This window comes from Symphodus melops, assembly GCF_947650265.1.
Source record: "Symphodus melops genome assembly, chromosome: 15".
Classification (NCBI taxonomy): Eukaryota; Metazoa; Chordata; class Actinopteri; order Labriformes; family Labridae; genus Symphodus; species Symphodus melops.
The window spans coordinates 15,273,666-15,288,602 of NC_136705.1; the positions used below are offsets into that span (position 1 = coordinate 15,273,666).

The 14,937-nt window shown below is 43.6% G+C and overlaps 1 protein-coding gene across 2 annotated transcripts in view; it reads left to right on the forward strand.

The window, feature by feature from the left end:
- Nucleotides 1–14,937, forward strand: part of sdccag8 (SHH signaling and ciliogenesis regulator sdccag8) — a 41,760-nt gene that overhangs the window by 16,519 nt on the left and 10,304 nt on the right. For both annotated transcript variants that reach the window (XM_079362512.1, XM_079362513.1), the window contains exons 14-16: nucleotides 6,034–6,161; nucleotides 9,923–10,031; nucleotides 11,237–11,368. In XM_079362512.1, the coding sequence (XP_079218638.1) occupies nucleotides 6,034–6,161; nucleotides 9,923–10,031; nucleotides 11,237–11,368 (369 nt within the window). The remainder of the gene's footprint in view (nucleotides 1–6,033; nucleotides 6,162–9,922; nucleotides 10,032–11,236; nucleotides 11,369–14,937) is intronic.

The window sequence follows — 14,937 nt, forward strand, 5'->3', positions numbered from 1 at the left end:
TGAGCACTGATTTAAATTCACAGACATGTTCCCACAGGGGCCACCAATGAAGACACAAAGTAAAATGTTCTGACACTTTCACTTAAATTAGAATTTTAAACATTTTTGATTATTTAGTTGTGCGTGTGTGTTTTTTATCTGATGTTTTTATATGTATCTGATGTCCAATTAGACACAACTCAAAGCTGGTACTCTGATTGAAATAATTAATTTAAGGCAATCATTTACCTTCCCAGCTGAAATTGAATTGACCCCCGGCACTGCCACATATGCTACCCACAACTATTTCTGCAGGGCACAGATTTGACTCTGACGTCGGGTCCTGGGTTTCTGGATTGGGTCAGTATGGGAGCATATTGTACGTATGCTGTGTGTTTATTTTTAAAAATCACAGATGCCTGCGCTGCCAGTCTGCTCTTCCTGTGTTAAGACCATCATTCATCTGTGCCAATTAAGACTTTTAAACTACTTTCACTCTGCGTTGTTCGCAGAAAGGGGACGACGGAGGCCAATCAGAAGCTCATTAAGTTCATCACGAGCGGATTTTTGTCTGAGGGAATGTGTGCTGCTGAGGCAACTGCATCTGTAGCTGTCTGCCTGTTCTTGCATGCATTTATTTGTATGTTATTGTCCATGCTAATGTCATGTCTGTGTTGAAGGCGGGGGCAAATTACATTTTCTTTAATTTAACTGTAGCCGTTTTTTAGTTTGTTTTACTGCCCGATTGGCTCACCACTGACCTTGGTGGTAGTGGGTGGGAGGGGGGGAGGGGGGGGGGCTTTAGCGCTCCTTGAAGAAGAAAAGAGGCTTGGGCCGCCCGCTGTAAACAAAGTTGACTTGCCGACAGATGGATTGAATGACAGAGGGGCGAACGGAGCCAGGAACGGGCCTGGCAGCATCGCACTGAGCAGAGAGAGGGAGGGACAGAGAGAGAGAGAGAGAGAGAGAGGAGAGATGGGGGGGGGGGGGGGGGGGGGGGGGGGGGGAGAGAGAAGAGGTGGCCAACAGGAGAGGAGGTGTGAACAGGTGCAGGGCCGCTGAAGGAAGAACCAGCAGATGGAGAGAGACACAGCCAGTTTAGTTACAGGAAAAAAAAGGGTGGGAGGGAAAAAAGGAGGGAGGAGGGTGAGATGGAAACAGCAGAAAAAAGAATCGGAGCAGAGATGAGAGCGCTCTGGACGGATGGATGGACAGACCGAAAGAAAGAAAGAAAGATCGGAATGGAGTAAAAGAGCGGTGTGGTGGCTGCATCAGGCCGCTTCTGTGTTTGATGTGTTCTTTTTTTTTTTTTTTTTTAAATAAAACCGAGGAGCAAGATGAAGGGGAGGGGGTGTCAGAAGAAAAATGTGGGGGCAGAATGACTGACTTACATCACCCTGAGGTTTAATAAAAATGTGCTAAAACACATTGAGGTGCGTGGTACAGAAAATGAAGTGACACGGTGTGAAGTCTTGAAACAATTCAGATGTTTATCGTACGCAGCATCAGCGATAGGCAGCAAAGCAAACATTCAATATGTCACTTTGTTTTCTCTTTGGTGAACTCCTCTTTTGCTGGCAGTCGCAGTAAGACGGGCCTACTCAAGGCCTCGGTCTCGCTGCCCTTCAGCCACACACACACACACACACACACACACACACGCACACACAAGCAGGAACCATCTTTATATTTCTGCGGATCAAACTGTTGAATATTAATGCAGCCTGATTGATGCAGTCTATCATAAATAGTGGTGGAGCCACTGGAAATCCTCCACGAATATGAATCATCACGAGTGTCACCATTTTTAGGAGGTAAGTATGTAAGTCCTAATTATGCAGCAAAGATTCAGTTCATCTCGGTAATATACTACCAACATCAAGTCCCAGCATGTTAGAGCGAAGAGGCATCTGTTGAATTTTTTTCAAAATGATTTTTAAAACATCATTTCCCTGCTAATAATAATAACGGTTACTTCATGTTTCAAAACGCACACTCCTTCTCAGGTAGTACAGAAATATGCACTTTAGTGCTGATGGAAATGTTACATCCAAAACAACACTCTGTGAATTATCTGATAATGATTAAGAAATATAGAGACAATCCTTGGATATAACAATAGGTACAGATGGTGCGCAGCGATAGAAATAGTAATATTTGTCTCCTCCGCAACTCTTTGCAGGGATCATCAATGTCTCGAAACCATCAGTTGAACAAAGCTTGTGTGTTTGTGTGTTTGTGCTATAGGCTGCGTTCACAATCTGTTCACCTGTTTATTGCTTTCACACCTGTTATTCGGCAACACAGAAACATTGAGAAGGATTATGAATATGCATCCGTTTGAGAATGTTGTCTCGAGTTTTTATATACTTTTTCCTGTACAAAATGTATGTAAAATATGTTTTTTTTTGAAAAACAGAATGCTGTCAGAGTCACACAAGTTGAGGAGAGCATCGATCACGCTAATATTTTCTTGTCGTTTGAAATGAAGAAAACACTACAAAGTCCTTTTATATTTCCTTTGTTTTGTGTGTCTGTGTATCTTTGGTGATACTGTGTTTATTGGTAGAGAGAGTATGGTCTCCTTTAGTTTAGTCCAAACAGTGGTCAGTAGTGTCTGGCGTTGGCGAATGTGTCCAATTCCTCCAAGTCCACCGTCTGACTCCAATTTGTGCTCGTTCTCTGATAAACCGCGGCATTTGGTGGTTCTGGCGTGGGATGGCGGGTGCACCATGGGGTGCTGCAAACTCCGTGCTTGGTCAGGCCCTGGCACCCCACATCTAATGGGCAACAGCTTGAATAGTGCCCACTTAGGCAGGCAGTGCAGACTGGGCCCCCTCTTCTTCCTTGCCGCTCCAGCCAGCTAGCCAGCCAGCCACCGCCTCTGCCACCTCCCACTTACCCAGCAGCCACTGTACCTGGCCGCAGCCCCAGAGCCATTCCAGCCTACCTTAGGCCGCTGGCCCATGCTGCTCTCACCATACTTACCAAGCTGTCCTACATTGCATCAGGCCAGGCATATACAAACAGGCCCAGCTATCCGCTAACTGGACATTCAGTCAATTGCCTCCCAGGCCCAAACAAGAGTTCCTGCCACAGGCAGCAACCCAGAGTCCATTCCCCAATTAGCTGGAAGGCAGATTATCGTCCGGGGAGAATAATCCAGCTCCAGACCCGCACATTCAGCCTCTGCTCTGCCTGTTGTCCTTACCTCTTGCTCCAGGGCTTGGCTCTCCACTGACATCTCCCGTTTTCTCTTTTTTTTCCATATTTGAATTTGACAGCGCTCATCAGCAGCCATTTTGTGACATGGAGCATTTTGAAAATAAACATGTTACAAAATGGTGAGAAGGAAAGAAAGAGACACAACTTAGCCTGACTCGTAGCGTCAGTTTTTATCACTGATGAAAGCGTGCACGATCTTGTCCTTGGGGTTTGAACTGTCAGGCCCCCAGTCGTTGAATTCAAACCGGTTGACACTGGAAGGCCTAGAGTCTAGTCTGTCCTTTCTAACTTTATGAGCTTGTACTTGTGTACGGTTGGTGAAGTAGAACAGCGAGACCTCACAGATGCCAAATGTGTAGCTCTCTGTGTTTTTCGCTTTTCTGTCCTCTCCTGTTTTCTTCACTCTCCTCTTCCTCACCACCTCTCTATTGCTGACTGCTGGAACTTTCTGGCGATCTGTCTGATGCTAATTGGTGGGTAAACAGGTCTGGTGTGAGTCCCCCCCCCCCCCCCTCTCCCCCCCTCTCCATTGCGCACACACACACACACACACACACACACACACATAGACGTACACAAATACACACGGCCCCCTGGAACCTCTTGCAGGACCAAATGGCTGGCAACGCCTGCCCGCCATCTCCCGCTGAGCCCTGGTGTGCGCTTTGGTGGCTCAGGCTGCTGTTCAAGCCCAGCGGGGGTTCATTCACTCTTACACACACTCGCACACACTCACATGCGTACAGACACACACAGTCTCCTTGTGTCCCCTGCACACCCGCCACCCGCTTTCACACCCCAGACAGCAGGACAGCAGGAGAACACACACACACACGAAGGAACAGACAGACGCGGTCACTTTAGAGATGCAGGCCAAGCGCTGTAGGGGAGAAAAGTTTTCACTTAAACTGGAGAATTCTCTCTTCATTAGCGCCTTTGGACTTCAGGAAGAGTTCTGTTTATTTGTTCGCTTTTTCCTGTCTTTGTAGTTTTTTTTTTTTCTTTTCTTTCCTTCTTTGTCTCTTCCTCTGTTGTTCGGTTACATTTGGACTTAGCTGAGTTAGAAAAGTTTGGCTCGAACAGGAGTTAAATGCATGTTTTTATTTTATTTTTTAAAGCCCATAGGGAGAAGCTCCTACGTTTGCATCCTACCTGCACAGTTTCTGTTTTAAGGCAAATTAAAGCAGAGGGGAAAAAAAGGGATCCAATTGCAAGTCGGCGTCGTCGAGCGAAGAATTTGTGTAGCAAAAAGTCACGCTGTCAATGTGTAGACCTTATATTTACATTTCTCACGTAAGATAGGATCGACTGATTTAACCGTGCTGCAGTGTCATGTGTTCAAGCTCGTGTTCGTTTCATTTCAGCTGATAGAAAGTGTACAGGACAACAAGAGGCTTCAGTTAATGTCACAGAGCAGACTGACCGTGCGTCTTTTCTTTTAGTCTCAGAAAGTCATTCTTCACTTCTGTCCACACAGATGAAGTGGGAAGCGTTTAGACTTCATAAACTCTTGTGCATCAGTGTTTGTGTGTTTGGTAGACAGCTGCAGTATCACTCAGGGGTCTTTAAACTTACACCAGCCCAACACTTCTTACACCCCCCCCCCCCACACACACACACACACACACACACACACGGCCTCCCACGAGCCTTTCTTGTCTTTGTCCTTTCTTTAAAGCACTCGCCTCACGAGTTCTCTCTCACCTCTGTGTTCACTTCCGTCACATGCGTCAAAGCTGTCGTGTTTCTTTTCTCCAAACGTGTTCTGCTGGGAAGTATGAGCAACACACTGATCCATCGTGCACTCATCTCGCTGGAGACTGCTTTACTGTAACACCGTTAAAACATTGTTGGCCTTTCATACCGATGTGGAAATGGACACTAATGAGCACAATCTTAAACATCCAGTGTGCATGACCATGTCTTTCAAAGCATCTCTCAGATGTTTTTTTTCTGATCACCTGATAAATTAAAGGGAACTCACGATTCATGATCTGAGTCACATATTTCACCTCATATAAAAACCCACCATATCAAATGCTTCAATATACTTTACAATCCACATGATCACATATTTATACACGTTTGTATACATGAGCCTAAACTGCCAATAAAGATAATATAAAATGATTTGTTTTTAGACTATGGTTGTTTCCCATGGGACCGAACTGCAACATTTTTTTCCATGTTTTCCCCAAAAAGAAGATTAGTTTTAAATCCGGCGTGCATCGACTATCAAAACGCCGACTCCAGGAAACACAAAAACACAACGCCCTTCAAGCCACATCATATTCAGGAATTTATTGAAAGAGATCAAGTCATCTGGATGTGTAGAGAGAAGCACGGAGCGGACATACAAAATGTAATAAACACACACGCAGCTGATGTCTGCGTGTGCGTAGTTATTTTTAAAGAGCAGCAGACACGACGTTGTTGCTGTCATGCGCAAATTTACATTTACGGTAATTCCTTTTTTTAATTTTTTTTTTTTAAACATGACTTTTATTTCAGATAAATCTCACTCAACTACTGTAGTTTCATTTTGAATTTAACTACCTTGTATACATTAAATAACAATAATGGATAAAGTAGGCTATTTTAAATCATCTAAAAGGTTATTTTAGAGGAAGGAATCTCATCACTCCCCGCTGTGGGAACCCCTGCTTTAGAGGATTACTGATTTCACACAAACTATCCGTAAATGTGCATATAAAAGAAACAGCATGCCATTGAATTTGAAATGTAACACTTATACACCTAAGTAATACTTATAAACAAGAATGGTTGTGTTTTAGAATATTTCTCTTACGACCCCTTGCTTCTCTCCAGACAAGACAGAGAGAGCGCAGAGCGGGCTCACGAGGAGGAAATGGCGTCTGTAACTGTGGCGGCGCGGGAAAAGGAGAGAGAGCTGAATGTGCTGCTGGAGAAAACGGAGGCTGAACACCAACTGAGAGGTCAGTTCTCCACCCACGGAGGTGCCACCAGGCTGGCTACAGCTGTAGACTGTGCCAACAATTTCTGTCAACATTTGTAAAGGCCTGCTGACTTCTTCCCACCTCCCGGACTTTTAAAGAGAGTTATGCACCTTCTGTGATCTTTGTATGGGTGATATGAAGATTCCTTTCCCCGACACATTTTACTCCAAAAAGAGGAACTTTTTGTTCGGAGTCTGGTGTTGTGGAACATCACCACTCAATGGAGAGGTTTCAGTTGTATCTCAGTTTGCTGACATGTTTCACCTTCTAAATGATCACTTAAAGTTAGGACACGGACCACCTTCCAGCCTGTCGGTCATTATCCACGTGTGTCAATTTCTTTTATTTTACAACGGCGAATGCATAAAAGACAAATGGGTGAGGAACATTTGGAAAACAGAAACTCTTTACATGTATTTGCCCCCTCTTCCTGTCTTGCCGTCATGTTCTCTCTCATTTCTCTGAACAGTCTTTTTACAGGCAGCAGAATGCTGTATGTCAACGAATCAGAAAGAGTCGTCCTGCTGAAATTCAAGAACTTAAAAAAAGGCTTAAATAAAATTTCACATTAATGACTGATAATCAATTTAAAATGTATCCTGAAAGAAATACACTCCTGGGTTGGTGGCCATTGGTCACCCAATTATATGGAGACCAATATATATATATATATAGATATATAGATATATAGATATATAGATATATATAGATATAGATAATGAAACAATCGATACCAGTCGCCTTTGTGGAAGCGCTGTTAACTTGTATGTCTCTCTTGTTTGTCTTTTAAATGAACCTTGAGTCTTCCCAGAATAATAAATCATAACTGAAGAGGCTTAAATATACAGAGTCACATTAAACCAGGAGTGTGTATATTTTCCTCTCCAGGACACTTTAGCAAGGTCAAGCGAGGTCTTGAACCTGCGTCATCCAGTTAAAAACATCCTTTTCCTCTCCACCTATCAACATAGTGACGCCTGAGTTAGAGGTGATGGACAGGAACAGAAATCATTTTAGCCGAACACAAGAGTGAACCACAGTGACCTCCAAAGTGCAGAACAGAGCATGGAGAGGAGACGGGAGAATAACAGGGCAGAGCAGAGGGGAGGTGATGGGAGCAGAGCGAGGGACGCCGCTCAGAGCTCTCTGTCTGTCTGCACAGCAGAGCTGCTGCTGCTAGCACATCTGTTGCACCATCTGGATCTCCCCCCCCCCCCCCCCCCTCCTCCTCACACCCCTCACCCACACTCAACCACCCTCCCTTCTCCTATCTTTTTATTTACCTGTGGTTCCCCTTCAACAACCGGGGAGCCTGCTGGTACGTAGAACAAAGATGGAGGGTATAGAGGGAGGAATGGATGGAGGGAGGGGAGTGAGGGGGGGGGGGGGTAAACAAAGGGTTTGTTTCTGGCGTGTGTCGGAAGCACACATGTTGTCTAAAGAGAGCTGACATCAGAGCACAGCAGGAAACTGTGGATGGGGAGGGGATGGAGGGGTGGACGTCCTTTAGTAGCTCGCATCACTTCCTCTCCCTGTGCAACCCAACAGACGAGCTGGATAATTAGCTTTCTTGCTCTCCAAATCCCGCCTCTCTGTCCATCCGTTTGTCCTTCCATCCATCCGCCCCCCCCTCTCTCTCTCTCCCTTCTTCTCAGCTCCCTCCCACCTTTATTTTTTTTTTTCACTTTTTTTTTTCATGATTCTTTTTTGAGTAAACGCGTACAGAGCAGCCTCTAGATGATATCAGATATTTGCTTCTCTCCATCCCTCCCTCCCTGCGATGCTTCTTCTCTCCATCCCTCCCCTCCCTCGTTTTTTTTTTCCGTTTGTTTCCAGTGCCAGTTCTGCTGTGTTTCTGTGTCCCAGGGTTCTTTTTGGCCTACGCACGGCCAGACGCATTCAAAGCCTGTTCAGCTAATTAGCATTCTTCATGCAACTTTTCCAGCACTGACCAAACTTTGTTGAGTGTACGCATGTGTGCACGTCTGTGAGTTTTGTGTTGTTTACTTTCACACTCTGCAGCACCCAGTTTCTGCCCTCCATGCATTACATATGGCAGTAATCTGGAGACAGAGACTGGAAAACAAAGGTCAGTGTTATCTTACTTTAGAGACAGTAAAAAGTGAATCATACTACCCTTCAAGATATCTCTCCAAGTCATATCTTTTACATTTTTTATTTCTGTTTCTATGCAAGAAAAAAAACAATGATGTCTAATTCCTGCTAGTGAAACAGTTTTTGATATCTTCCATCAAGTCTCTTCCTCCATGTTTCAGAATCTCCCCCTATACCTACTGTATGAAGAAAAAAACAACAACTCTTGACTAGTCTGAGCTACTTTTCAAAGACTGCAAGTCCTTGTTGTTTTTTTTTTTTTTGGTTTCAGTCGATTGTAACAGAATGCCGGAGCAGGTGGATCATTCCCTCCATCCAAAACGGCAGCCATTGTTATTTTAAAAGAGCAGACATATGTTGGAGAGTGGAACGTGGATCATTTCAAAGGAATGATGAAAGGCCAGTGTTGGATTGTTCAGAAAGAGCCCCCTATGAGCGGATGAGGACGTGGCAGGAACGGGTGGAAAAGGAGAAAGAAAGCTCTTTTCAAACAACAATCCCCCTCTTTTTCCTCCATCTCGTTTTCCCCTTCTCACACTTTTCATATTTCTATTGTCTCTCTGTACTTCTGGGTTTTTTTTGTACATTTCTGCCTGCTGTTTGAACACTTTTGATTTTTTTTTTTGTGAATGTCTGTCGACAAAAGCATTTTTTGGGAAGACACTCATAGAGACATATGTGTCTCAGAATAGTTTTTCTGGCCATTATTAATTACATTACATTTTGTCGTTCGGCATGCACATTTACAAAGATGTTTTCCTCCCGTAGAGGAAGATTTCGGATGCTCTGCTCTTGAAATCCACTTTTAATGTATCCATGAAACAATATTACCTGCTAATAATACAGTATTTCAGTTAGTGTGTATGTATTTGTTTTAATCTTCCACTGAACTCTGACTGACTTTTTTTTAACCTGAAACGGCAATTTCATTTGTAGTCAAACTTTGACTACAAGTAACTTTGTTTTGTCAAACAGAAAGATATGGAAGTTTTTTTTTTCTATTTTTAGGTGGTTTCTTTGGTCTGACAATGCCCTATACTGATGGACATTTTATTATTTGCTTTCCACTCTTAAGGCCCTGTAACTTCTTGAAGTTGAAGTGTCCTTTTTCTTTTGGGTGACGATTGAGGACGCAGTGCCACGCCTCCCTGTCGTTTAAAAAAGAATTTGCTTCCTTTGGGTTTGGCTCAGTTTTTTTTTTTTTTTTGACTGTTAACTAAAGACAGAAGAAGAGCGAGAGGGCACATGTACTGTAAAAACAAACAAACGCATATATTCTAAGGGCAAGATAAGAAGAAGTTATACTTTATTTATCCTGAGGGAAAATAACATGTTTCACTTGTTGTTAATACACGCTGTACACACAGTGTATTTTAGACACAGTCTAAAATACACATGAACAAACGGCATCCTATGGACATTCATGAATGAAGAGATGTCGGCTGTCTCTCCAGAGAAGGAGAGTTGGGGGATACACACTGACGACTGAGAAGTTGAGGGTTTGGTCACGACTGGCTTTTTGACTTTGCCGCCAGCTGATCTTCAGTGTTGGTGTCTTTTGTGTAGCCAGGATACATGACGGACACTTAAAGTGCACAAAATCACTGCCCGCTTGTTGATTGCAGTCGGAGAGTTGGACGGTCTACTGAGTTCCCAGAATTCCCTGATCAGGAAACTGAAGGAGGAGTGCTGCTCGCTCGGAGTCCGACTGGAAGAAGTGACAGAAAACAACAGGTCCGTATTTTCTCTTTCTTTCCTATGAGTCATTATTTTACTCTCCTTTTTTTTTTTTTTTTTAAATTGACCTAAAATCTTTTTTTTTTCCTTCCATTTAGTTTTGAAATGACTCACTTGTTTATTGGCTTTGTGGGACGTCTGTGTCATCGTGTTATGAAGCTTCATCTCTCAGGCTGTTTGGACAGAGCATGTCAACACACTCCACACTGCCTTTCAGTCTGACCTGTTTTCTTGTTAACCTGATGCTACAGTAGTCACAGCAGGCCTGCACAGCTCTCCATCTGGGCCGCCTGTATTTCTGTGTGTATTTGTGTGGTTGCATATTTCAGTGTGTGTGTGTGTGTGTGTGTGTCTCTCGTGTGTGAGAGTGACCCTGGGCCCAGTGTCCTGTCAGCTGTTGTAGCTGTGCTGCACATTAGTCACATGACAGCCCCCAATCTGGCCCTGCCAGACCTCGCTGGCCTCAGCAGCCACACAATATATACACACACACACACACACACACACACACACACTGTACCCTCTTAAATTTGTTATGGATGGAAATCAATATCAGATATGCATACATGTTATGCATAGTTTTAGATGCCACCTTCAAAAGTTTTTTTAAAAGGTAGCATGTCATGTCGATTCTGACACACTGGCATGAATGCTCGTACCCTGCCTCTGCCCTCTGGGTGTGTAATGTAGTTTAGCAGCAGTGTGGTGTTGGTGCGCTTTGTGCCGCAGGCTGTTTGAGCTCCTGGAGTCTGAGCCAGTGTAGCGGTTAAAATCCTGCTGTACGGCCTCAGTCGGGCCGAGCGAGGTTACACACAGATAGTTGCTGCAAGAGAAATGAGAAAAGTGTGCTCGAGTGGTTTTCAGCTTGTTGGTCTGACTGTACATGTTATGTGGCCTTGGACAAGTAACAGTGTAATGTCGTGTGTCATAAAGTGGAATTGAGGTGAACACCGATAGTGTTCCACTGTGAGGGGAATGTGTGAACGACTCGATCAGGAGAAAGTCAGAAACAGTACTCCTTCAAAGTCTCCACAAATGTTAAAGAGTGCATTTGTATCACCTCACCTCGCCAACATGATTCTTTGTCCTGTCGTTTGCACAGATGAATGTTATTGGTCTAATTAAGTCTTACATCTACTTGCACGGCTGTGGCACACCTACACTGTGAGATCTGTTGACCTGCTGATGTGCGTTATGTGCAGAAGTGAGACGGAGCAGCTCGCCCTGGAGAAACGGCACCTTGAGGAGACGGTGAAGAGCCTGAGAGCTCGCTGCTCAGACATGGAGGAGCAGTGCGTCCAACACGGCCGCATGCACCAGCGCATGAAGGACAGGTAAGAAAGAAAAGAAGGCGACTCATCCCCTGTACGCATGTAACACGACGTCTTCCTTAGTGAGAGAAAAGTGAGTTAAAAATGTAACCGTGTTTGTATTTTTCTTTCTTTCCATCAAAACCTTTTGGACTTAAAAAAAAGAAAGAAAAAGAAATTGTCACATATCTAAGGATTTTACTTCAAGGTGTTAATTTCAATTAATTCTGAATCATAATTTCCCCAAACTGCTAAATAGTTAGCATTTGTGCTATCTGTCTGCAGGTTGTACAAATAAAACGGTTGAATTCGCAATCGTTTAAACCCCTACTCTGTCTGTGCATCAGCAACATCTACTCAATCACACTTAACACTCAGTTGTTCTCACCTGAAATAACAGGACGTCTCTCCTTTTTTAATGCGTTTAAAATAACACAAGGATGAACTTATATCATACGCTCTCCTCATTTCTTGAGAGTGGTCGACTCCTTGCTGCCCCTGCAAGTTCAACCTGCACAATTCAAAACACATGCGACGGTTTAAATCCTCTCACTTCTAGAAATGTAAAGTATATTTCAGCCTCGTCGCTAACTGTGGACACAAAAATAATGATCCAAAAATAATAATCAGCCGGCTGTACAAAGTCTTTGCCGCTACATCCACAGTTCACATGTACAACTCGGCCTCACATTATTTGTCGTCTTCGTTTGCGTTGTAGGGTCTTATTAAAAGGGACAGAACTGAAACAACAAGCCGATGGAGAGAAAGCGTTATTTCGTGCAGTCTCATTAATCGGAGTGTTTTACAACTGCTGGATAGTTAATGTGTTTACGACTCAGGCCGCAGCCGTCACAACCTGTGGTGAAAACTTTTAATTGAGCCCGATTTGAATGTTCTGACTGCAGAGGAACGCTCCGTGATGAACATCTCGAATTGGGCTTCAATTGAACATGCTTGTTGTTAAAAAAAAAAAATTAGGTTGAATTTTGAATATTTATACTTTTCAACATGAGTCAGTCTAAAGGAGGATTTTATCCTGGTTGGATGTAGAATGAGTGATTGAGTTATAAAAGCTGCAGTAAAAAGTGGGTCCATCTTGGTCTCGAGCCACATGTGTGTGTGTGTGTGTGTGTGTGTGTGTGTGTGTGATGCGGGGGTCTCTTTCTCCCTAAGTGTGGAGCCCAGTTGGTGTGTGTGTCTCCACAGGACGCCTGGCATCCAGCCTGGCTCTGCCAATGTGGGCGAGGACGTGTGGGCGTCGTTGCCCCACTCAGCAGGATCCCTACCCCACTGCACCCCCCCCCCCCCCCCCCCCACCCCCACCCCCCCTTCCAAACTCAACCGTCTTCTTACTCCAAACCAAACACACACATACTTTCTCAACCCTTTTTTTCCCTCCTCCTGCTCCATCACTGACACTACATATTGTCTACCACCCACCGGTGTTAACCTGTCGGCAGTCAGACGCTGCCAAAAAAAACAACAAAGTTTACCAAGTCACAGCTGTCCCCTGCTTGTGTGTGACTCTCTTTGCTCTTTGTGTGTTTCAGAGATAGAAAAATAATCCACTCTAGGTTGTCACGGAGTGTGAATCACATGAATACTCTGTATGTTTCTGCACATATGTTATAGCGGTATTTGTGTGTGTGTGTGTGTGTTTTTACGTGTGTGTAACGTGTATGGGTTGCTATTGCATGTTCTCAGGAGGTTTAGCAGAGTAGGAATCTGGCTGCCAAAAGTGGATTGGCTGGGAAGTTGGCATCTAACTTCTCTCTTCTCCCAACTGAACCACGATAATCACTCTTGGCATTTAGTGAGTTTTATTTTCTGCTTTGACACTTACTTGGTTGATGAATCCTCCTGATATTTAAAAATCTCCTGAGTTCAGTTCTACATGAGGTCACTTTTGAATAACTGTTAAGCCGCTTGACCACATGTTGGTTTTTAATATCTTTTGATAGAGAGAAAGTAAGTTTGCTCAGGAATGCGTCTCTGAGTTCTGAGCATTGAAGTCGATGTATTTTTGGAAGTGTCTTGTTGGAGGTGATTTATTGTAAAGAGGCCGAGTGCAAAAAAAAAAAAAAATGAGGGAGAGGCGAGAGAGGAATGACTCATGTTTACGGTAATCCACGTTGCAGCTGGTGCTTGGTTTCAGTATGTATATCTGGTACTGATCGTACTCTAGGGGCAAAAGGAAAAAAAAAAAAAACTTGAAATCTGCCACATATATTTTCTTATCACGTTAGTTTTAGCTTTCAGAGGAAAAAAAAAAAAAAACAGATCCGCATTATTTAGGACATTTAGCAGAGATGCTTTCCAGCCGTGTCTGGTCGTATGTGATGTCTGAATTCAGCTGTAGAAGCAGGACGGAACTTTGCACATCTCTATTTGTGTGTGCAGTAATGTTTAGAACGTGTGCATGTTAGCGTCGAAGCGGCCACGTCAGCCCCTCTACATATGGCACTCCTCTCAAATTGCACCGCACGCGTGTTCTTGTGCTCTTCGTCGTGTGCGTTTGTGTGTCTGTTTCCATACATAGGGTATATGTTAGTTGGTCCCCGCAGGCCCCTGAGCGCTCGATGTGCGCCCTGCTGCACCACTCGGGGGTTAAGGTGTACGTGTTAACAAGCTGGTGCAAGTGGGTTCAATATCCAGCGCCCCGCCCCTCCCCACAGCCTCTCCATCGGCCCGCAATCTGTGCTGCGAAGAGTGGCAACAGCGCACCACGCACGAAACATTTGGAAAATCAGCTTGATTTATTTTTACATGGGCAAGCTGATTGCCAAACTACACAGGGGTTTTTAGCACACAATGTTTTGCTTCAACACTTAATTATTTATTTCACTATGTCTGTGTTGTTGTTTTTCTTTTTTTTTTCTGCCTGAAAATGAAGGAAAAGAACAGAAGGTGGGGAGATGGAGCGGGAAAGCACAGAGTAAGGGAAGAGATCCACTTGACGTAAATGATTCATTTCGAGCATTTTTAAGCAATTGATATAAAATAATCAACGTAATAATCTTTCAGTTTAGCGTTTATTTAACGTGATGAACACTCTGTTTGCAGTACTCATTTGATTTGAGCTCCAGAGATCCAACACTTTCTTTTACAGATTTAGTATGTGACTTCTGACATTTGATTCTGTCCTGACGCAGCTTAAAGTGAGCACAGCTTGTTTCAGGTGAGGTCAGGTTATGTTATGAAAGCATTATTATACAAAAGGTGAAATAAAGATTTGACTGATGGATGAGTTTCATTTACAATTCATTCAAAGCAGAATACAGAGATGCTAGAAAGCAACTGCAAAGCTTTTCTAACATTTGGTAAAAAAAACAAAAAAAAAGTCTGTTGTCACAGGATCTGTTTGAGTAGAGCGACATCTTCGCCACGGTCGGACCAAAGAGGAAAAGCTGAGTGGCGCATTTAACAAGAAACACATCCATGTTGCTTATTTTAGCCTTTATTCACAGTGTATAGTTAATGTGAATCAAACCTTCAGTCATAACTGTCTTTGATAACAAAGTTACACTTTAAATTATTCTCAAGCTTCAGCCTAAAAAAAAAGAACATTGAAAGCCTCTTTCTTTTTACATCAA